A 24,170-nucleotide genomic window follows, 5' to 3' on the forward strand; every position below is an offset into this window, starting at 1 on the left:
CCTTGTCGTTCTCGCAAGCCTGACTGGATCTTCTGGTATGAATGGACGAAGGAGCAAGTGTGCCTGTGGTTATATCGTAGCAAGCGATCATGGACGATAGTGATTTGAGATGCGAGAGTGGTGGCTAGGAATGGAGTTGTGGGGTGGAGGAGGACGCGCTGCGCGCCAACCCTGGGAGCCCCCCACACGCCAAGCGAGCTAGTGCGTGTCACCTGTACACTACCACACCACTCGAGATGAACGACATTGACCCGGGCAAGATTGTACAGCACGCACCACCAACATATGTGTGGACACTTACTCCTGGATGTGGACAGTGAGCCAAGTGCATCGCCGAGGCAAGTCACCATAGCGCCTTCCAACAGGCGCCAGATAGCTGGTTGACATGCAGGCATCGATCGAGCCGGGCACGACCTCAGAGCTCGACTATTCTCGCTTCGAACCAGCACCTCAACCTAGGGAAAACCTGGACAGGTCTGGAGCCTACATCGATGTTAGGCCACCTAGTTTGCAGGTTTTCTTCTTGATGTCGCCTCTAGGGTGTTCAGTTTTTCCCTTGTATGAGGTGCCAGCTCTCTCAGCGTCAAATCCGCGTCGCTTGCCACTTCACAGACTTACGGGCACTCGACATGCCTTCGCGAATCCTCTGCTGTCAACAATCTTTATCTATCAAGAATTCCACTCACGACACTGGCGCCACGAATACCTTTGGCATCCACTTCATTGCGTTACAGACTAGTTGGAGGTTCGCGGGGGATGGAACGAAGATCGCATGTGCCGTGCATGGGCGCTCCAGCTGTTCATTGGCGAAACGCGTAGTCACGTGCATGGCGGACCTGAGCTCGCTTAACCCCTGGCGATGACGGCACGCGCCCTGACTAGCAAAGCTCCGAACCAACCAACACGAGAATCGTTCCACACCAGCAAAGTAGCGCCGGCGCCAGCCCTATTGCATTATGGCGACACTGCCTGGTATAACCGCCCTTGCACTTAGCCCGCTACCCCTCCCGTCATCTACGAGCCCTTCCGCATTTCTGGTCTTCATTGTTGGCGCGCAATCGTGTTTGCTAACATACACCAGCTTCGGGCAAGCCACGCCGCTCCACACGCAGATCCACACGCTTCGACTACGCCGAACCGTCGCCAGAATCGGAAGACGAAGAACACCTTGCCGAGTGCGTCCTTCAAGAGGAGCGTCGGGAAGATGGCGTACTGTGGTACGAGGTCAAATGGGCTGGCACCGATCCGAAGACTGGTCTGCGCCACGAGCCCAGCTGGATCCCGGCCGACGGAGCAAACAACGCGTTGAAGAAGGACTGGGAGAGACTGAAGAGACTCCGTAGGGCCCGAGATGCTCCCGCTGCTCGTACTGCCCGTCAGGCTGGAGCTCCCCGTCAAGCTCAAGCTGAGCGTTCCGCCGGGGCTGCCCGTCAGGCTGAAGCCGAGCGTCTAGCTGAAGCTACTCATCAAGCTAAAGCTGAGCGCACCGCCGAGGCTGGTCATATCGTTGAAGGCGTTCGGGTGGATGAAGCTGCTCGGGAAGCCCCAGATGGTCGCGTCCCCCATACTGCCACTGCTCCCTCCGCCGGCGGGGCTGCTCCTTCGGCCGCAACACTCGAAGCCTCTGATGACGACGAATTCACACTTGCGGGCGAGTATCAACCAATAACTCCCCGGCGTGAAGAGCGCGCGATGCGCCTTCTACATCAACCTTACGAGTCCTTGCGTCGTACTCGCCAACCCTCCTGCGATCGACCTCTTCCTTCAACCGAACAACCCTACACACTCAGTGCTAGGCAGACGACGGCACCCATCTTCACACCTACGCCGCGCTCCGCTGTCTACCGTTATCAGCCCTACCCATCCAGCAGACCACCTAGCTCACCACCTATACGACGGCCTGAGTCATTACATCGGCTAATGGCGGAGGTAATGGCGGAGTCGGCGCGAAACGCTGCAAACACGGAATTGGACCGTCAATGCTTCATATGTTTCGATAGCGTCGAGACTTTTGAAGCGGATGGTATTCACTACCAGAGGCTACGTTGCTGCGGTATGTATCCCATTCGTCTACTCACCAACACCTTGACTGACTGTACCAGGGAAGCTCAGCTGCCACAACTGCTTACGGAGTTGGCTTGAGCGCGCAGACAAACCGGACGTGTGTGCGCACTGCCGACAGCCTCTCGAAGAGTTCGAACTGCAACCAACCACTCGCGAACCTTCAGCTATGAGCGAGACGCCCTCGCCGACACATACACGACGATTACGACCACTGACACGACCTTGACGACTCCAATCCATCGAACACACCAAACGGCATCGCATATACTCAGAGCATGTAGCCCAGGCATGCAACCGGCTTTGCGGCAGTTATAAAGCTTGACAAACATGTCTGGCGAGGCACAAGCATATAGGAAGAGCAATACAATAACATTTGATAGCAACATCATGTGCCATCTGGTGAAAGCAGGCGATCTTAGAGCCTGTTCTGCAGAAGCACCTGATACAAGGGGAAAACCTGAACACCCAGGAGCCTACGTCGCCGTTAGGCCACCACCTTCGCAAGCTTTTATCTTGTTGTAGGCTCTTGGGTGTTCGGTTTTTCCCTTGAATGGGGTGGAAGTACGATCCTGGCTTTCAGCCTCGCTTCATACTGAAGATGAATTTGGCTTTTTCGAATCGTGTAGTACGCTCGAAACAAAATGAGAAGAAGTGTGCCATGCGTTCCTGCACTCTCAATGGAATCGTGACGCGGAAGCGCTCAGCAAGTTTCTCGTTTTTTCTACAGCACATGTGAAAACGTGCGCGAAGTTGCTCACCAACCAGACGCACCGCAGATACGGGGAGTCTGAGGATTGCGATGCACTCCTTATAACCGAGGAAAATCTCCATCATGGAAACTTTGTCATGCGCGACCAGTGATATACGCGATATCGCCAGCTTTATTCCATTGTTCTCGAACTCCCCCGAGTCTATACTCTGGCAGATATGCCAGCCGTGGCTGTTCATCTCTAAAGAGCCGCGAAGCGGTACGCCAGTGCCAGCTGAACGGTGTGCGACAATCACCCAACCCGCGATAAACAAGCACCTCGATTTTGTACCCTTTCTTTGCACCTTGCCAGACTATGTCAATGGTGTAGTCTGTTAGACAAGAGTTACATGATCCATTTACAAGGCTGCAGGCTATAAACGCGTCTGGGCCAGTTCCTTTAGCCAGCTGGGGAAGTGGTGTGGGATATGAATCAGGATATCCTCGCTGAAGAGTAAGATGTTTGCACACTAGGTGTCCAGCGCGGTCGATGTGGTCTCGGAGTGCTAACGAGTCACCTCGGCGATGAGTCATGGATATGGTCGATAGTATCAGGAGTTGTTGGTTGAAGATGCGTGCGTGCTGGGACCTCAAGTCTATGACTCCATTTGTGTGATGGGATGACCGGGCTCGTTCGTTAAGCACGTGAAGAGGCAAACCGTGATTGCGTCCGTAGAGATGTCGGTTCATGACCAAGCGCGCATGATGGTAAGGAATCTGGCAGGTAACCGGGATGTAGAAGTGGTTGTCCGAATTTTGCTTGCATGGTAGACGCTCCAAGTAGAACGGAGCTATCGATTTACTCCAGCGCCCATGCCAGCGATGCAGCTTCGTACAGTGGTGACAGTAATAGATGTATGGAATGTCTCTTTCAAGCGACAGCAAGAGCTTCTCCTTGTCTGACAGTATCAGGGGCGTACCGCATGTATCCCAGAGACCATGGAGACTCTTGCAGGTCAACGAAAGAGACGCTAGAGAGCATTCATCGAGATGCGCTACGATCATTAAGATAATCTCTGCGGGAAGATCGAGGGCACACGTTGACGGACCGCACATCTTCTGGAATGACCTTTTCAAACGATCAATGGCTTCCTGTGCGACCATGACTGGGTTTATAAGACGGAGTGGTTGCCGACGGCCCTGCTGGAGAGGTGAGACCTGGAACGCCATCATTTCGATGCGCGGGTATGGCTATTGCACCCCAAGTATAAAATGCGATGTGTTGATCGAGAAGCTGGCTTGTTTGTGTGGGTTGACGAGGATGGTCGACGTTGCGGTTCGTGTCCAGTGACAGTTCCAGTATCGATAGAAAATGGGAAGTCACTGATCTGGTCATAAGCCGCGAATCTTTTTTGTTATGTGCGCGTCGCAGAAGCATACGGTCGTTGTGATCCAGTCCTACCATGGTAGTGCGACGTCTGAATAAATCATCTCTCTTAGGTGGATTCATGGGTGAGTTCCGGTTGGTGCTAGGCTGACTTAATTCGACCGGAACGTATCGATAAGGAAGAAGAATTGGTACGTGCCCAGGTGTGGATGTGTGGGACCAACCTTTGGCCAACCAGCAACTCACAACTTCCATATTATGCCACTCTTATACAGCCAAGTTCCTCAGATGAGAGATGTCGCCGCTTGAAGAACTCCGCTGGGTGGGCGAGAACACGGTCGTTGCAATCGCCGCAGATACCCTTCGTCAGTCCGGATCACGATGCTTGTCACAGACTACCTTGGCAGCATGGCTGGGTAGAGCTAATCGCAAATCCGAACAAGGAAACGCGCATTGGCAAATATGAGCATTTTTCAGGACAAATAATGTGGGTGGTCGCAAATACATGGGATACGAGGAAACTGGAGCTGTTATTAAAAGGAATTGTAGGTAGTTCACAGCACCTAGGTAGTGGCGCACTACGTCTATGCTATCTGCATGCACAAATCGTCCAATCAGTTTCCAAGTTGTATAATGCGCTTGACAGAGGTACTGTGAAGGTATGGATGACACGCAATTGTAATGAGTGTCAAGTTCCGCGCTGCGGAGAAACGCGCACGACAGAGAACATCCGTGGCCGGTATGTGGAGATGAGAATGAGACATGAGCCGCACCTGCGCAAAGCTTCGGCCACAATCATGATGGGGTGATAACCCGGGGAAGAAGGAAGCCTGCTCGTCGCAATAACACTAGAAACAACATGATGAGCGCAACGCCTGAAGAGGTGAACATGATGATGTGTTGTGACGTTCGTGACCACCATGTTGATTGTGAAGACAACGATCGTCGTGTGTGGTAGGGGCGACACGCTGGGGCGGTATCTGAGACCATGGCACCCGCAGCGACGCAGGCGCGGTGCGTGTATTGAACACACACAGGACGCTTGGCCATGTCAATGGAATCTCGTATCTTCCGCTGTGGCGAGTGATGGAGATCCTCATTCGCGGATTGAGAAGCGCTACGGCGCCTTGCATGTGCGGTAAGACGATGCGGCCAATATCTGTCTTCCGGCACACGGGTGATGAGACAATATGGCATGGATAAGGTGGGTTTGACGCTGTCGTTGGGTGGAAAGGGACGTGCAGGCGAATGTACGAGATGGGTTTCCCACAGATTTGATAAAGGCGGCATGACCTCCCATTTGCAGTAGTATTCGTGACTCCTACAATAGACTTCCCGCACACTGTTTCCATCATCTCTTCCATCTCTTTCATTTCGATTTCTTCTAACGCCGAGTTCGAGCATCCAATATCGTCATCCTTGAGAATGGAGATACTTCCAGCCACTCCCGGAAAGCGCAAATCGCCCAGCGAATCTTCTGACACCCATTCCCACCCTTCCACTGTAGAGCTCTTCTACGACTGGCCATCCGATCGTAAGATCCCACCTGAAGATGCAACGGTCGTCTACATCAACACCATGGTCGAGGCGAAGAAGCTTTCAATTGGGTATAAGATCGCTGCGGTCCGTGAAGCCGTGGCTCATCTTCTACAGCGCTTCTGGACGCTCGATGGCCCTGCATGCGCGAGGAAGCGTACCCACCATCGTATGCGCACGAAGAGTCACATCAACGCCGTCTTTGGTGCGAAGGAGCTTCCGAATGCAGAGAAGATAAGCGTAGTCCGCGCAGCCGCCATCCATCTTCTCCAGTGCTTCACTGCAGTAATCGTGAGAACTACCCCTAGTAGTGTCGGTTCGGAGACTCTCGGAGGTCACATTGGTTACTTGCGCGCCTCGGACGAAGCCTCCATCAGCATTAGCAAGAAGACGAAGATTGTTGTCAACGCTACCCTGTATTTGCTGGAGGAATTCTGCTTGATCGACCCGAACACATGCATGACGGTCTGCGAAGATGAGAACGGATCTGACACAGGCATTGGCTGTGAATGAACGGGCGGGTGGGTCTTTCATGCTACAGCGAGCGGTGCAGGCGATGAGTGCGGCCCGTGAAGGTTAGATATCAAGCTGCTCCCCGTTGCGGCGTACTGTGGTTCTTTAGTTCTGTTTCCTCTTTGGCACTCCCGACGATCATCGTTCGTCACCGCCGCAAGGATCATACGAGTCTCCGGTCGTCGCCTAACGATGCATTAGACATGTGTTATGACGGAGCCGGTGGTGCAACATGGAACATCCAGCTAGGAGGCTGACAGAGTGGTTCAGAGCAACGATTCTGTCCAAGCTGTATGGAAGACTGAAACACGCCCAAGTCAGAAACAGCTCATTAGACAGGAGGTACTTCTCAATGCGAACGAATGAGGGTCAACTCTCTACTTCTATACCTTCCCACGCTTGGCCAACGGTTCTTCGTTCTGGGATGGTTGACGTGAGACTTCCGATTCGTTTTGTTTCTCTTGGGAAAAGCGTTGAGCTAGTTGCTCCGCCGTCGGTCGGAGCTCTGCCTCCCATGCTAAGAGTTCGATCGCAATATCCCAGAATTCTCGGTAGTCAACTCTGGCTGCGGTTGTGTCCATGATATCTCTGAAGGATTTGTAGACTGGCGTCGAGCCTAGTTTTCGATGAACTTGTTTTCCTGTGAGAAAGTCGACCAGAGTGACACCGAGACTCCAAACGTCTGATGGGAACGAGAAGGGCTCCGAAGACTCTTCCTCCTTTATTCGCATGACCTCAGGAGCGAGATATGTCATCGTCCCTCGATTGTGGCGAGTGCTGTGCGGGCCCAGATCGCTGCAACCAAAGTCGAGGATGATGACGTGCACTGGGCTTTCGGAGCGATAGCCTATGTTTTCAGGTTTGATATCTCGATGAAGTATATTGAGGCTGTGGATATGTGCAAGACCGGATCCAATCTGGCGTATGGACTCGCGAAGGAAAGTAGTAGACTCGGGAAGACGTTTCCAGGTTGGGAGTAATTGCAGCGCGGAGGAAGTTGCCGGTGGTGACATAATGAGACCCACAGTCAGACACTCATTCTGTCGCCATTCGTGAGGATTGGCTGACGCGTCCCAGTTTACGACCTCGAGAAGCTTGCATACGTTTTCCTACACAAAAATTTAGTTTCGTTTCATCGGATCCAGCGCATCACATACATGACTGATACGGCTCAAGATGCCAATCTCTCTTCTTAAGTCACTGAACTGTGAGGCGGTGCATTTGACCATCTTGAACTGCGACTGGCTTGCCGTTAGACTTGTCAAAGCCCAAAGATACAGTACTCGTGGCGCCATGGTGATTAGCATCATAGATGCTGTAGCCGTGGTAGTCAATAGTTGGCTTGGATGGTGTTGGCGAAAGCAGCATCACGGAATTCGGAGGCATAGCGTTGACTTGTGCTAGGGCTTCTTCAAGTTCTCGTTGTTTCTGCTCCTGGCTCAAGTCGGTGTACACGAGTACGTAAGTAAGATCACCCAGCCGGATGCTGGTGCCATGTTGAAGGGTAGCTTGGAAATCTCGTTCGTGCTGCGGCTTTTTGTCGTCGCGTTGAAAGGTTCTGCTGTCCACAGTAATCTGCAACCATCATGAGCAAAACGCGCCCCTGAAGAGACACAGGGCAATACCTTTCTGCCATCAGACACGGCAACCATGACGCCAGTTTCAAGCTGACGTCGCAATCTGCAATGACGTGAATGAAGAGAATTTTCAGTGGTGAATGGAGCAAGAAGAAAGTCTACAAAGTGATCTGGCTTGTTCAGTCTTGAGCTCCCCACAACCCAGCCTAAGCCTTGACTCGCAGGAGGAATGGACATGTTGAGGCGGTAGTAACCGCAAAATTCTTGGAGGGGTTCATGCTGGGGTGAAGGGGTAGAAGCAGCGAAACTGCTTTCAGCAGTACTTTCGCTGGTCAGCGTGACTTCGTAGTGAATGTACTGGCGCACATGATGCAGCTTGCTGCTATCGGACTCGAGAAGGCGGACGACTTGGCCAAAGAGTCTGCGTGCCGCTGGAGAATGCGGCACCAGTCGCGCGAAGTCACCATTGGACACTCCATGATGCACGTTCTCCCACGAAGTCACGTCTGGCAGAGTATCCCCTGGCGAAGACATTGGTGTGATGGGGTGAGAGGTCAGGGGCCTCGGAATGCATGGAGTTGGATGATGCGGGCGGGGGTTACCACATACGGTTAGAGCTGCCAAGCTTGGAAACAGCCCTCAGCCCTGGAGTGATGGGACGACTTCGACACACGCCCCTTCAACACCCTGCCACCGACCGCTTGTGCATGACGTCGCTACAGCACGACCGCCGCGCTCGCCGGCGATACCCGATGCGGTGCTCAGAATCTACGAGGAACAGTACATCACGAAACCCCTGCTGGCGGCACTGAAGAAGCTGCAAGACCAGCTGCAGGCGGCCGGCACCATCGAGGCATCACCCAAACGGGCGCCGTGTGCCAAAACCCCCGAACTCGCCTGGGGCCGACTATCCCCACAACTTACACCTACTCCGTCGCCCTCACCACCGCCCAAACGCTCCTATCGCAGTCCGCCGTCCTTTCCGACTCCGCCCGATACATCACCCCAGCGCGGGGACTCGGCCTCTGCATCGCCTATTAAGCCCACCGCTGCTGCTCGCAAATACCGCCGCAGACCATCGTCATACTCCATACAGCCATCTTCCACGATGCTCCGCCGCTCACGAGCCAGAGAAAGTCGAGCTATGGAGAGGCAGTTTTGGGAACTGGATGCGTCGGGGCGGAGAGCCAAGCGCGTCGTAGGTGGATGAGCATCACAATGATGACGGTACTACAAGACACAATATCACGCATGAGCAGGATCAACGGACAGCATCCATGAAGAGGTTGGGTAATCTTCGATGCAGACCATATTACCTGGGCGGAAATCTTTACTGAACTCATACCGACGGTTCGCTTCGTTGCACGCAGTCTACAGCTTCTGCTACATCGTTGGCTGCTTCATCCTGCTGTCACGAGACTTGGAGGCTCTGAAGTAGACATGATAGCCTGGGCTTGCGGTGGAACGTGTAAGGGATTTGAATATACCTTCAGAATCACTACCGCGATCACGTCAGTGTCTGAAGGTGGATGCGGTATCACCTTAAACAGCAATGAAGCGTTGAGTTCACTCCCGAGCGAGACAAAGTACGCACGACGCGATGCATTGGAGCGTGGGTTGAGTCGGTGATTATTTGAATCGGAATGAGCGAAGATGTTTGCTCGGCAGGCGTGAGGATGAAGATGATGACAAAGTTGGGTCTGGTCGTGACTAGGTTTCTGGGATTAGTTACTTGCATTTGAGCAGCCGCGCAGGACTTTCCGAGATGGCAGGGTTACGTCTTGGGAAGGATCTTGAGAGTCATCATCGCGCATTCCGGCGCGTGCGCAATGCAGAACTATCTCACGACAGACCTGTCATTTCTCTGATCTACTTAACTCAATCTCTGCCCAGGTAGAACGGTGAGGTTGCGGGTTGGGCTGGTATCGATGATCCTGCCCACCGCGAACGGAGCTGGCGCACTAGCCGCATTCGGTAACGGGCCTTTGCCGCCGCTGGTGTATTTACTACCCACACCAACCCCAGACTGCGGCACCGACTACCAACGTCGCAATCGCATCGAATATCGGCCGCACGCTATACCAATTTCTAAGCGCAAACAGACACTTCACGTCTACATACAGCCCATACTCAGGGATCGCAAGTTGCGAGCCCAACACATCCGTCCCGCGGGTCTCACCCGGACAGAATCTTGTGACAGCCTCACCGCCGCTCTTCCACCGCTCGCAGCGTTTGTCGAGCATATATTCTCTCCATGCCCGTCCCCGACCCCGCCAAACTCGCACTCATGGCGACTGACCCCTCTACCTCTCCTCTTTCCCCGCTGCCCAAGTCGCGCAAGCGATCCAGACCGACCGACGAGGTTTCCGACCAAGCCTGCAGCGCCAGAACCGAGTCCAAGATCGCAGTGATAGACACACTCATCCGCGGTCATTACGAAGGCTGGATAGCAGATCCTACCCTTCGCGAGATTGAGTGGTACCGCGCCACCGTTGCTCCATCTGACTTCGTTGCTCTCATCGAATCTTTTGACGACAAGCTGCGCAAGTGGATGCTGGAATCCCTGACCTACGACTGGAACGGATTGACAGGCGAGATTGTCCTTCGCAACATGGTGCCAAACACTGTTCACGACGTCGTCTGCGCAGAGATAGCAAAAGCCCTCGACCGTCAACTTGACGCATTGAAAGAGGAGGAAGAGGACGAAGACATGAAGAAACTATTGAAGGCTATCGTGGGACCGTATGCTACTGCATCGCCACTACTGAATCAAGGCGTCAAGAAGACAGGCAACACCCTCACCGACGATGCACTGAAGAGCAAGCGACAACCCGACGCCTGCTTCCGTTTTCTCGGTCGCTCACACAACCCTATCGTCATCGAAGTCGCCAACGGCCAAAAGAACGAGGATCTGGAAGCTTTGGCGATGTCATGGATGCAGGACACAGAGCGCAAGACGAAGACAATCATAACTGTCGGTTTGAAATACCAGTCCCCTCAAGAGCGGTACATGGACTATCGCACACCCAAAGGCACAATTGCCGTATATCGCGCCGATCCTCTTTCCACCCCCGCCGAGCTGAAGTGGACGAGAAACATGTTCACCTTTCGCGATCTGAAGAGCAAGAAGCCTGCGAGTGAAGCCAGCCTCCAGCTAACGTTGGCCGACTTCGTACCACATTCCGAGATGAAGGGTCTTCCCGAAGGCTTCGAGTTTCCTGACATCAATATCTCCGCGAGGAAGCTTCGCAGTATTCTCGATAGCGGCGACAGCCAGCAGCGGGATGTAGACAGAAGGTCGCGCAGCCCTGACTACTCTCCTCCAGCCAAGAAGATGCAGAAGCACCAGCCAAGCCAGGCTCAGCCTTCGCCAGCACCAGTCAACAGCTTTGGAAGGTCTATAGTCAAACCGAAGAGATATCTTGGTCAGTGAAGGTTGGGCAGAGATAGACTGAGGATCGGATGGTGCAAGGATAGACCTGGTGAGGATGGCGTTGGACCGGACGATACCCTACATGATCTTGATGTTTTAGTTTGAATGAAAAGAGTACTTGAAGAATACCACAATGTTTACAGCACCTATCCCACATTCGATAGGCAGTAAATACCATCAGGCCTTCATACTAACTTTTCCGTTACTATCGCAGCATCCTTGAATACCTCCAGGGTCATCTGTGAGGTTTTCCAAGACGATTGAAGTCGCGGTGAGAACCTCAAGCGCTACTTTTCCATTCTTCTGAAACGCGCGTGGCATGAGCGAATACCTCCAGGCATACTCTTCAGAACGCCCCAGATTTACCCGGCACGCGGCACTTGACGTGTCTCTGTCACTTCCGAATGCTAGTTCGTAGATGCTCCATCTGGTCAAATCCGTGATGAGAATCAACGCGCACGCGAGGTGATGGAAGGGCCTCGGCTCAGCCGAGCAGCCGCCGCATTTGAGCTAGCGCGGAGCAACCGAGGTCCAGCTCCCACCTCAGCGCGTCACTTCGCCGGCCCAGCCACGTCTTGACATCCATCCCGTTTTCGCTTTGTGCCGCCGCGCACGACAGCAAGATCAAGACAAGCGTCTCTCCGTCGGAGCGCTGTGCTGCCAGAACAGCTCCTCAAATACTGCACTGTTGCGACACGCTCAATCTCGAGCTCTAATCTTACGGCAGAGTCTCTTCTACCAGCCTCCACGACCTCCATTCGCGATGCGCGCTTTTGAGGCCATGGCTCAACAACCTCTATCATGGATGGGCTCAACATGGCAGGTTCATACAATACCGTCGCCATTGTTACAATAGCCTGTTTCACGAAGACCAGTGGCCTCCGCATCCGCGCATCCCTGGCATACATCCGGCCTTGAGCTATGCCATGGACGCATGCAGACACAAAGAACGCAACAGCACTTGGACCCCGAACCAAGTGTACTTTACGCGCAGAATGATCCCATGCACTTGATCTTTTGCTTGCACAGCATAACGGATACAGACACCCAGGCCGTTCTCTTCTCGTGCCACCCATACCTTGCTATCAAATACGCCAAACGCTTATCTCTAGAATGACGGGAAGGCGGGGGCCTGCCCGAGGAGCCCGCGTTGAACCACGAAATCATCACGGTATTCCACCCGCTCCCAGACCAAGGAGACGCTACAAACCCGGCACCGTCGCCCTGCGCGAGATCAAACGATACCAGAAATCTACCGACCTTCTGCTGCTGAAGCTGCCCTTCCAACGCGTAGTCCGCGAGGTTGCCCTAAGCGTCTCGCGTATCGATGGCCCGTTGCGCTGGCAGAGTCAAGCTATTGTGGCATTGCAAGAAGCGAGCGAAGCCTTCCTAGTTGGCCTGTTCCACGATGCCAACCTTTGCGCTATTCACGCCAAGCGCGTCACGATTCAGCAGAAGGACATTCAGCTTGCGAGGCGGTTGAGGGCGGCCTGGGGCGCGCCTGTGTGAGAGCTGGCATAGGCGGCCGTGGCCATACGATCTGCGAAGAGCGTCGCAGTAAATTCGGGATCACCGACCGACTGGTGGGGAGTGGTACATGTGCCGTAGTTGTCGGAGATATCTTCATTATAGGGTGAGGCGAGGAAATGGACGGTGCGACTGACGTTTATCGCCCCGCACCCCAGACTGGCTTGACTATGCATTCAAAATTCCTCATTCGAGCGCTAAAGACTCTTGCTGTAATGTCTGCCCGGCTACAGGCTCCTTAGCAGCCAAAATCACTTGCTCTTTCCGTTGTTCTTCTTGATCGTGGCGTTAGTCCGTTTTCAGTTAGCATGTTTTTCTCATTGGTCGCCATCGGCCGCGACGCGACCTCACCTCATAACACGAACAACATGCGTTATCATGCCGAACACACCCAGCAACGCCCGCCGTGTGTTTGAGCTTCGTCTTGCCCAGAGTGCGCTGAGCCCGCACGACCGAACCGCTGCGCCCACGCCGCTGGCTGATCTGCGGACCCTCGACGACCTTGTATGGACCAAAGAGGCTGTCTGCGTTGCCGCGCTCGTGCTGGGATTCCAGGACTACTACTGCGAGGACCTTGAGGCTTTCGAGAAGCGCGTTCAAACTTCACTCGGAGAGACAGGTGGCTGCAAGAGCTTCCAAGACGTCTGGCACAATATCAAGGGTGTCACCGAACACTGGGGCGCTGACTGGTGGACCGTCCTCCGGCGACACCAAATCCAGATCCAGCAAGTACCGTCATTCAACCTTGCCGTTTACCTGAACAAGTACTCGAAAGCTGCGCAGCCGCTCTCGGACGTTGTCGCTGAGATCCAGGCGTTCGACAAGGTCAGGCGTCAAGATCTCATCAGTGTCCAGCGGAGATACGATCCTACTAATCCGACCTACTTCGGTCAGACTGTACGTATCTGAGCCACAGTTGGACCTGTCACATGCACTGACAGCGCGTTCTCGCCTTCACAGGCTCAGCGTCTGGACTGCAAGTCGTGGCGATTTTTCCATGACCTCATCGCGTGGAGGGACAAGCGATCGAACGACACCCTGGCCGCAGACGTCTCTTCTGAGCGGGCGCGCCGCCTTGAGAAGCGCCAAAATCGCCCATCTAACTCGCCTGACAAGAAGAAGAATCGCAAACGGCGTGCGGTAATACCAAGGACACCAGCTAATCCTCGGGATCATTCGCGCTCGCAATCAGTCGAGCGACCTAGACGGGGCCCATCAGAATTACCAGACGACGATACGAGCCTCTTTGAAGACCATCGAGACTCACTGTCATTCCAAGATAGCACACTCCAAGAAGAAGACCCTCAGGACACACTCAACAATCAGGAGAGTCCCTTCCGTCGTAACAGCATCACTGACCTGGACACTTCTCGTGTCACCGAGGACGACCCATCATTCGGGGGCGACGATATCATCCAGCCATCCACCCCGGTCCATAGTATAGACCTCATGTCACTCAAAATGCTCGCACAGGATCCGGACTTCCGCGCGGTCATGCACATCATTGTCAAGAAGAAGAAAGAAATCCAGTCAGCCAAGGAAGACAACTCTCAAGCTACATTCCATCTTGCCCAGGCGCAAGAGACCGCTCGTAGTCATGCTTTGGAAGCGCAGAAAGCACTGCAGCTGAGTACCCTGCCAAGCGAAGATAGCCTGGAACAAATCAAAACGGAATTCTCTGCTAAGCTCAAGGCTACCCGGGACTACAATGATCATCTCGCAGGAGACATCACGGCGATCACCAACTTCGCCAGCTTAGGGGTAGCCTCGGCGACTCAAGACGTGACCAAGCTAGAAGCCATGAAGGATGCGTGTGAAGCGGAGATCAGGCAGATAGAGCATCGTGTCACACAATATGGAGCTTGGGCTGAGAAGATGGGCGCCGCAACGACGGAGGTAGAGGAGGCGAAGGAACGTTCTCGAAAGGCAAATCAAGTCCTCTTGACAGCGGATGATATGATGCGAATAGCGGAGCTGTGGCTGGGTAAACCAAGCGCTAAACTCTCCATTGAAGTACTGGAAGATCTTCTTAAGGAGCCACTGGAAGGAGAGTAGATGTTGAGTTCATGTTAGACCTCAAGCCTGTTGTTTCGCTTTCGTCATGTTTATACCCCTTGCTTAACAATGAAGCTCGTAATTTCCGCATGTACACACTGGGCAGCTTCTGGGTGCTCACTGCGATTGATATCGATATCAATTACCAATTGTCTCCTTCGCCAGATGCTGTGATCGCCGTCAAACTGGAAATCCCTGTCAAGCGCAACGGAACGATGAAATTGGTGTTCAACACCATTGTGATGGGTCGTCGCGATCGCAAGGCGCGACACTTGGCTGTGAGGTCACAATCAAGAAATGGATGTTGCCTATAACAACATTCTGAGAGCGCGTCACTCATCGAAACATCCCTGGGATACCTTGTGCTATGTGGTGTTTATGTCGAATGCGGAATTGGGTCTTTATTATTACAGGCGTACGCTGGTGTATATATCAAGAAGCGCAGAACTTGGCGAGCAGTTACGCTTTGGTTGTTGATGTTGTAAAGACAGGGGCTACGCAATGGAGAGGACCGCCGAGGTTATCAATGTGCGCTTACGCATTGACTGCATATATTATTCCTTCCCGCATGCATACACGGAGGCAATGTGCGGTACTTCGACAGGTCTGATCCAGCCTCTTTGACACCGTGCTTGAGACCTTAACGGCTAGAGGTCCTGTACATCTAGATGATTTCGTGGTGATGGCTAAGCATTGTACTCACTTTCTACATTGTCATTCATTACATTAGCTCCTGTAAATAACATAATATAATTCTTAAGGCAAAAGACATATCTCCAGCGCTAAACACTATTCCGCTACTATCTATCATTCGATGCGTATAAGATACTATCCCGAAGGAATCAACCCCGAATGCAGAATGTGCATTAGAGAGGTTTTCAACGAGGCTAGTTCTCTTCTTGTCTCCTTGTAGTCTGTACTGTTTCCGCGCGATCTAATGTAAGGTCTTGCATCAATATTACTGCCAAATTATCCCCTAGGACGGATGTTTTAATAGAATTTCAAACCGTATTACATTCGTAACGTAAACACTGTTTCTTCTAGCATCTCTAAGATGGTGTAGTGTGCGACGTTTCCATACATTATGCTGCATAAATTTAAGGTAATTAAATAGTAAGTGCGATAACTAAAACGTAAGATTAACATTCAATCTACATGTTTTAGTGCTCGCCATCCTGTTGTTCTCAAGATTGCCAATACACCAATTCAAAGAACTTGAAAAGCTGAACGCAACCTGCAGAGGTGGGAAGGCTACGTTGCCTCAAGAGCTGGTGAAACCTTTAGTCTCGTCCCAATGTATACCGCACCGTACCTTTTTATTTTTTCTTTCGCATAAGGTGGGTGCGACGCTCAGTGAATACAGGGCGGGGTTGTTGACGCCAAGCACGCTCGCGCTAGCCGCTCAAGTACAAAACGCCACCCATGAACATTGCTGCCTTTCACTACATATGCACTATTACGGCTAATACGCATCGCACAACCGACTATATACCGCAAATTCGCACTTCCTCCGCGCGATACTCCACCATGAGCTCTACTATGCGAACCTCCAGCGACAGCGAGCGCTTGTCTCTCCATCCCTCTTCTACTTCATCTCCTCCTCTTATATGCCCTCAGGTACACTCTGTCCCACTTTCTGAGCTGCCTACCCCGCCCAAGTCATCTCCGAGTGACTCCGAGATCAAGAGAGAGGCTCAAGAGTTCTACAAACGTCTACAAGATCTTCACAGCCCCGAGTGGATTGGTGAGGAGGGTAATCAGGAGTTCTTCCGCGTAACACCTGCAGTCTGGCTCGCACTGCAAGATGAAATCTTGTTGAACAACGACAAGTTCAGTTGCCACTACGACGCTAAGGAAGAGTGCTTGGAGGTCAAGATGCCCAGCGAAATTCACGAGAGTGTCAAGGGTCATTTCGTGACCGCTATCTGGGACAAGCTGTGCGCGATGAAAGAAAGAGCCCCTGCGAACTCAGCAGTACGAGAGATCATTAGCAGCATCAAGTATCAAGGCGAGCTAGCCGGGAAAGCATCTGGCGAAGACAAACGTCGCCCCGATGTTGCTTTTGTCTCCGGACAGCGGCGAAAACCTTCACTTGTCGTCGAGATTGGGCACAGCCAAAACGGAGCCACCGAATTCAACCCGATAGCTGATAAGTACATCGGCGGCAGTAAAGGTCGGATCAGAACCATGATAGGCCTTGACATCGAATATCGTACTCCTGACTCGCGAGAGAGGCTTCGCACTACGAAGAGATGGGCTACCTACCAGATATATCGAAGCCGCATCAACAAGAAAGGCCGGCTGTACCCTCACACCACCAAAGAACCGGTTGTTTTCCAGAATGTGCATGGTGTCGTTAACCCTCGCGCTAAGTTCCGGCTCGATCTGGCCGATTTCATTCAGTCTGACGCCGGTAAATTCCCCCAGTACCGCATCGAGATTTCCCACCAAGAATTGTGCGACATCATCGCAAAAGGAGACGAAACACAGGATGATTACGACGAAACCGATTGCGAGGACAACGCGTCACTTGAATACTCCCCGATCCACAAAGGATCGCCTGCCATCGACGACAATGACCGTAGTTCTTCCAGTATCGAGGCGAAAGGTGATAAGGACACCGCCTACGTTGGAAAGCGTGCGCGTCACACCAGCGACGACGCAACATCAGTTAGCAAGCGGCGGACACGTAGTAGCGGCGCACCTACTAGCGAAAACGCAACTCCGGTTGGTGCGCGACAAACCCGCAACAGCAAGAGAGGTCGAGCGGCGAGCGGACGGAATGGTAGCGGTGTCGCCGCAAAGCGCACAAAAACCAAGAAACGCTAGAGTGGCTATAGCATGGCTCTCCAAAGGTTTTGGTCGGGAGGCAAAGATGATACCCGCGTTCGGCTCGCCTTGAAAGCGGCCTTCGCATACTTTTCCATAGACTTGATACCCCGGGCGCTGCCCTTCTGATGTACGATAAATACTGAACGAAAATGACCACGATAATACCATGACATCTCATTCTGCTGCATGAGCCCATGAGCATACGTACAAGGTTTCTATCGTCTTGAATACCCCCCGACGCAGTTGTATTCGACAAAACCTCTTTTGTGTATAGACATGTGATCGAGCTGCAAAGAAGATTGACAGGTGTCAGGCGGGTATTTCAAGAGATGATACGACATGAAACAGGTGATGTATCTGGAAAGCAGTGCTATAGTAAGCTAAAACGAGGTGACTTGCGTCGAAGCATCTGTTCCATTACCCCGTCACGTATCCTACCTCCCCCCTCTCATCAGTGTCCACCAGCGCATGTTTGGTCTGCATCAGTACATAGCTAGACTTCATCCTCATCATCCTCGTCATCAACGATGACATCGCCAGTCCTGGGATCTCTGATGACCGACTCTCCGACTACCATGTAAGGTACGCCAGCGGGCACAGGCCTGCGCTTGACCTTGTCCTCACCCGTCAAAGCAAGTTCATCCTCGCTGTCAGACGATCCATGGTGAAGAATACTAGAACCGGCACCTCCACGACCCTTCTTCCTAGAGTTACCGTCCTTCTTAGCCTGTGGCTTGCGCACAGCGGCCTTGATCCTCTTGCTTGGGTCACGGACGATATCCTCATCCTCGTCTTCCTCATCCACATCCATGTTATCCGCCTCCTTCTTGATCACCACAGCACCTCGCTTCTTGGGGGTAGTAGCAGCGACCTTCTTGGCCGTCGCGCCGGCGCCTACCTCATAACCCAAGCCCTCCTGCATCTTGCGCGCCTCAGCGCGAAGAGCGGTGATGCGGTTCCTGATACTGCCGACGCTGGAGCCGGGGAAGACCTTGGACAGTTGCGAGTATTCGGCGGGGGTGACGGTGCGGCCGAAGATGAGGAGGAAGAGCTTGCGGTCGTTGGCGGCGTCCCAGGTCATCTTGGTTGGACTGGAGGAGGGAGACGCGGCGAGGCTCAGGGGCGAAGAAGGAGCGGGTAGGAGGGGTTTCGCGGGTTTGGCCGCGCGCTTCGGGGTGGTGTTGGCTGACATGGTGAAGAATATGGTGACGATGGCGAATGAGGAGGGAGAAGATCGAGAGGACGGTTTTTGTTGTCTGTTGATGCGATCGGTTTCCCTGTGATATTGTGAGTAGCTGAGTCGGAAGTGTGGGGTAGATGGAATGAACGTACGAGGGTATCGCTCGGCGCGACGGGCGGATGAATTGTCGCAGTTCGGGAACCAAGTCGGGGAAGTGCAGTGCTGTCTTCTTTGAGTACTGACTGTCTGGCAAATCTGATATCAATGGAGATGCGACGCCGGAGTATGAGTTCTTTTCGGTGGTCTAGCGATTTTGAAGACGAGCGTGTACCTAGGTAATGTGGCTCGTGTTGGCGCGAACGATTAACCAGATCGGGCGAGTTGAGTGAAGTAACACTCAGGTAGCATATGCCAGGTTCGACAGATATAGTTCCAGGCCAAGAAGATAGATTTTCGAAAAGAAAGACTGAACATGATAACACCTGCAGACTACCCTGTTATGGTACTCGAGGAAACATCCATCGTTCCGAGCTTGATGTTCCTGCTCAGCTCATCGCCACTGGAAGATGCAGTCAGAATGACGAAGCATGTTGTGAAGAGGGTGGAAATGAGCTGCGCAAAGCCCTTGATGTTGTCGATAAGAAGACAGTACTTCGACTCAGGAGCGAGCGGCTTCCAAGATGTCCACACTTATTTTCTCTCGAACCAGGTTCGGGTTCGGCATGCAGAGCGCGATGGTATTAGAATGTGGTCCCAACTGGATCGATGATATCGTACACAACCCGCTGATGGCAAGCAGTAAGGAAGATGCGAATAATGTGGGAGTCTTGAGATCCTTTAGGCATGATGAATCAGATGTACGAACGAGGGGCCCGTGATTTGCGTTATCGCGCTACACGGCTGTTGTTAAGCTCCTAGCTGATGAGAAAGGGCACGCGGTCTAGCGGATGAGCGAGCCCCCAGGGCCGGGAGTGTGTGGCATGCATATCGTTTTTGGGGTCTCGATGGCCGATGGAACGTGTGCACCTACTCAGCTAGCTAACCAAAATGCCGGCCGACGGCGATCAGTATGTATCGAACTTCGCTCAACGGGCCCTTTTGTGCTGGAAATGGACTTGTGTCACCTTAGCTTAATATTCGTGATGTTTCTGCCCAGGTAAATCCGCTCGGCCAGCTTCTGTAGCCATTTCTAGGCAATGGCCGCGGGCTTGATACCCAATCCGACCACCATGATATGAGCATCTGAAAGGCTAGCTACCTGTGTTACCGACTTGCGCTGTGATATTGAATCTGGCACGAGACGCAGAAGACAGGAGACTGAACAAAGCTGGCATGAGGTGCAGTTGAGTGATGACGTGAGGGTTGAAGATCCAACCTTGGACACGTGGATCTAGCGTGGCCGCACCCACCCAAAATGCTGACATCACGAGCGAGGATTGGACGACGAGGAACATCAGATGCCACCAGTTACACTACTGCGACCTGCGCGAGCGAAGGAGTCCCGCAACACCGGACCGGTCCGCGTACCTATTCAGGATGCTCTGCATTGCACTGTAGCCCGTTATGGTAACGAAGCGCCGCGTGAAGAACAGATTTCGATAGCCCCGAGATATACCCGTGAGCCCATTACTGCCTTGATCCCTCTAAACTTTGCATTATTGCTGCCACGTCTATAGATCCGCCGCCCCTCTACTGCAGTACTCTACGAGAACAAACCCATGAAGCGGATGCCCTAATCGATCCACGCCGCACCAAAACCTCTCCCCGTGCGCATCATACCTCAGCCCGTTCTGTGTTGAGTTAATGTCGCCGTGGTCATACTCGAGTCATGACTGAAGTGTGCGGTCGATGCGCCGAAGGCGGAGGGCGCGAGCTGGTGCCCTGGCTGGAAAGAGATGGTCAACTTGGATGCTAGATCAAGAGGGAACGAGAGATCTCACTGTTGCCCCTAGCCGGACACTCTGGCTCTCTTCAGCGCGTCCGGGCGGGTTGAGCGTCGCAAGGCTGTCCGCCGGCGCCGTCTTCTTGCCGCCTGATGGCTGCCGTTCTGGCCCTCGGTATCCAGCCAGGGCCTCATACTCCTTGTCCCAGTCCGCCCCCAGGTCCCTCTGATAGTCAGGAGTCACCAGATCTTCCGTGTCTCGTTTGTCGCGCCAATCCAGCCCTTCGTGCCAGCCGTCCTGTTCGGGGTATGGAATGACGAGCCGGCCGCCCACCCGCTCTATGATTTGCTCCGGAGTGTCGGTGAGGTGCGATTTGGTCGAGAAGGAGGGGTTGGGCTGGCCTGATTTCGGGGTGTCGAGGCGTACATTGCAGTCTGCGGTGGACGACGCAGTCCTGGAGCTGTCAGTCAGGGAGAAGGCCGAAGAAGCGCATGTTTGGTACCGTGGTCTGTCTTTGGTAGTCGCAGAGCGCTTGCGACCGAAGCAGCACATATGCGCAGAGTGCAAGAGTCTCGATATCAGGAATGTGCAGTCGTGGCGTGCATGGAGAGCGTTGGGGCTCCACAGCGGCGTGGGTGAGAGTCTGCGTGTCTGTTGTCAAAGGGCGACCCTTAACGAAACTATACGGCCAATACGGAAGGTCGCACAGCACATCGCGGGCCTCAACCCCCGGAGCCGCATTCTGTGCGGCGTCTTGCAAAGGATGGCTGCACGTGATGGCAACTCCAATGCGATGCCAACTCAGCTATTGCGACACCGCAAAAGCGATGCGCAGCTGAATTCGCGCGAGGTCGTGGATGGCGTACTGAGCCAGCGCAGGCTGATGATGAGGGCGCCCGGAGTTAAGATGGCCAACCCGCCCGGCGATAACAACGCCGCCTGTGTTCTCTCTCCACCAATTCACCATGGTATCTCTACCACTCCACTCCACAGCAGCCATTGCCTACGCGCGGGGCACCAGGCTTTCTATCGCCATCTTCTGTAGCCCTCATTATGGCTGACCTCATCCTCTTGACCTTGGCAAATCCGGCCAGCGAAGAATCACCACCGCGATGAAAAGACGAAGGTCCCGCCCACTCAGATGCCTTCGATGCTCCAATACGCGTCTTCCAATCGATCCTGCCTTGAAGCGGGTGTAAAATCAAGACCGGATCACCTCCTCGCCCACGACATCGTCACCGGCTGAAGATACACAAGCGAACGCCGCGACCCACCTTAAGCGCGACTTCTTCACCTGATCAGGTTATGCCGATGGCGTACCTACCTCTGGATGGCATAGTGAAAAGGGGAAATGAGGAGGCGCTATGCAACTCACCCTGCCAGCCCGACCTCTTCTCTCGGTCGTCGAACACACAGCAGGCCTCCTACCGGCCTCGTGCCGCGCCGGTAATTGCGACAAATGCATGCGATATCACATCTTCAGGATGAACCGCCACGACCACATGCGGTCTTGATGCCAGACACACAAACGCTAATCAACTCCACTGGATCACCCTCTTTGCATCGGCCAATTAGGAGCGCGTCTGTCCACCAACACTACAGCAGCCAGATGTCTGTCAAGCCAGCCATGGTCAAGCCGAGAGCTACGGCGGAGAAGCGAAGATGTGAGGCCATGTGGCCGGTACACTCCTCTCATTCCCTCTTACCATTTCACGAGCTAATGCGCAATAGAAGTAACCACCTAATTCCTGCGGTCTTCTCCCCACCCCAAACGCAGTCGATACCGCGCGATATTCCCCGAACGCTTCCGTACACGTACTCTCTGTCCACTTATGGAGGCATGGTCGGCAGCCCCGATGAAGTAAAAGGAAGTGGCTGCGGCGGAGATCACATACTTTATATACAACGGAACGAGGATGTGGTACGACCGGATGTGGGAAAGGGTCGTCACAAGCGGCAGCTCCTGGTGTGAAACGATCGTCGGGTATTCCACCTAATCGGACTTTCGCGTGAACGTGGGCATGGACACACAAGCACAGGAGGATCCGGATACTGGGCTCGGTTAAGTGGCTAAATTAGATCGTGCGCGGAGGAAGGCTGCTTTGTGTGGGAGGGCTAAGTTGGGAATGAACATCAGATGCGCGATCATGCTGACTAGGGCGTGAGCATACGCACTACCACGATCAAATGGCTTCCGGCCGCCCCAGATTTAGCGCTCGTTTATACCATGATGCAAGTTTTCACATCCGATATCTGACATCGCCGTCACATCGTCGCAATTCCCTTGTTCTTCTCTCACAGTCAGAAGACACCATATTGGGGGAACATCAGGGCGATCTGCGACGAGATACTACGTCTTCTAGAGTGGCTTCTAGACAGTCTACATTCTCTTGTGTATCATGTACACTAATTCCGCCCGGGTGATATCTGCATGGCGTTCGCTGTTACCACCTGCGGCACCACAGCTCCCGCGCCAAGGATCCCCAAATCTAGCGTCCCTCAAACGGCATCATCGTCATCGTCAACTACTCCAGCCACGCCAACGAGTCTTCTCTCACACAACAGAATTGGCCTTCTTTTCCAAACACCTTACGTCTTGCCCGGTTAATGTCTACATGACGTCCGCAATCCGCATGACGGGTCAGTAGCCACCTCAAGCGATGCTGGATATGACAGCATGCAAGCCCCCATTCGAGGCATCCGTCGCATCGTCGAACCCAGCACCCCCATACAACATTCTCACTCACTCGAAGACCACTCGCGATACCGCATGCTGTGACTCGACGAGAGCATCTCCATCCACCGCGCGCCTGATGCTATCGCGCCATCAAGACCCGACGCCATGCCCTCCGGCCCCTTCGCAACGAAGCCCCGCGCGAGCGATACACACCGATACACGTTGCGAGAGTCCCATGCCCCTCAGCCGCATTGGGCTACGCATGAACGCACACATGAGCCGGAGCTATGTCGCAACGTTACCGTATGAACATCTGCTTTCGGCCGCAATGGCCTGGTGTATACTTCTTCGATTGCAGCTGGTGGTGGAACACGATAGGCAGCGTGCTAGAAGTTGGCGGGCTGCCTGGAGTCGCGAGCGAAGTCATATGAGAAGGGGCGCCAGACCTTTTAATTGGCACAGGACACTTGTTTGCTTGGACAGGGAGATGCGCCGATGAAGAGGGGTGCATACAGCAAGGAGATGTGCTAGTAACACACCATGGGTGCGACGAGATGGAAGACATACGAGCGATCAACTCCAGTCGCGCAGAATCCGGACATGGTACGATCTGGCGGTGGTGGCGCAACCGGAGACAGCCATGCGACACACCGTCCTTGCGCGGTCGCACCTCCCGCTGTTCAGGCGCGAGCATCAGTCCTTAGCTCGTAGGGTGCCCGCAATATTGGAGGTCCGCCCAATACCGTGAGGAAATCCTCGCCCATTACCAGACGATTGATGCTGACTGTTCTTTTAGTACCCTCTTCCAATACTTGCAC

At 53.6% G+C, this 24,170-nt stretch overlaps 5 protein-coding genes across 5 annotated transcripts; 4 read left to right on the forward strand and 1 right to left on the reverse strand.

Moving 5' to 3' along the window:
- Positions 1-5,564: 5,564 nt before the first annotated feature.
- Positions 5,565-6,188, forward strand: J4E83_009590 (uncharacterized protein; the record flags this gene model as incomplete). Its single annotated transcript, XM_049336475.1, has 1 exon — positions 5,565-6,188. One exon carries the CDS (start codon positions 5,565-5,567, stop codon positions 6,186-6,188), a length of 624 nt encoding a protein of 207 aa, XP_049184408.1.
- A 3,831-nt stretch (positions 6,189-10,019) lies between these two features.
- On the forward strand, positions 10,020-11,198 carry J4E83_009591 (uncharacterized protein; the record flags this gene model as incomplete). The annotated part of the gene is made up of 1 exon (XM_049336476.1): positions 10,020-11,198. One exon carries the CDS (start codon positions 10,020-10,022, stop codon positions 11,196-11,198), a length of 1,179 nt encoding a protein of 392 aa, XP_049184409.1.
- A 1,905-nt stretch (positions 11,199-13,103) lies between these two features.
- Positions 13,104-14,780, forward strand: J4E83_009592 (uncharacterized protein; the record flags this gene model as incomplete). Its single annotated transcript, XM_049336477.1, has 2 exons — positions 13,104-13,622; positions 13,686-14,780. 2 exons carry the CDS (start codon positions 13,104-13,106, stop codon positions 14,778-14,780), a joined length of 1,614 nt encoding a protein of 537 aa, XP_049184410.1.
- Positions 14,781-16,307: 1,527 nt separating this feature from the next.
- On the forward strand, positions 16,308-17,609 carry J4E83_009593 (uncharacterized protein; the record flags this gene model as incomplete). Its single annotated transcript, XM_049336478.1, has 1 exon — positions 16,308-17,609. One exon carries the CDS (start codon positions 16,308-16,310, stop codon positions 17,607-17,609), a length of 1,302 nt encoding a protein of 433 aa, XP_049184411.1.
- Positions 17,610-18,105: 496 nt separating this feature from the next.
- J4E83_009594 (uncharacterized protein) lies at positions 18,106-18,804 on the reverse strand (the record flags this gene model as incomplete). Its single annotated transcript, XM_049336479.1, has 1 exon — positions 18,106-18,804. One exon carries the CDS (start codon positions 18,802-18,804, stop codon positions 18,106-18,108), a length of 699 nt encoding a protein of 232 aa, XP_049184412.1.
- Between the last annotated feature and the right edge of the window lie 5,366 nt (positions 18,805-24,170).

Source organism: Alternaria metachromatica (assembly GCF_023757995.1).
Source record: "Alternaria metachromatica strain BMP 0045 chromosome Unknown scaffold_34, whole genome shotgun sequence".
Lineage (NCBI taxonomy): Eukaryota > Fungi > Ascomycota > Dothideomycetes > Pleosporales > Pleosporaceae > Alternaria > Alternaria metachromatica.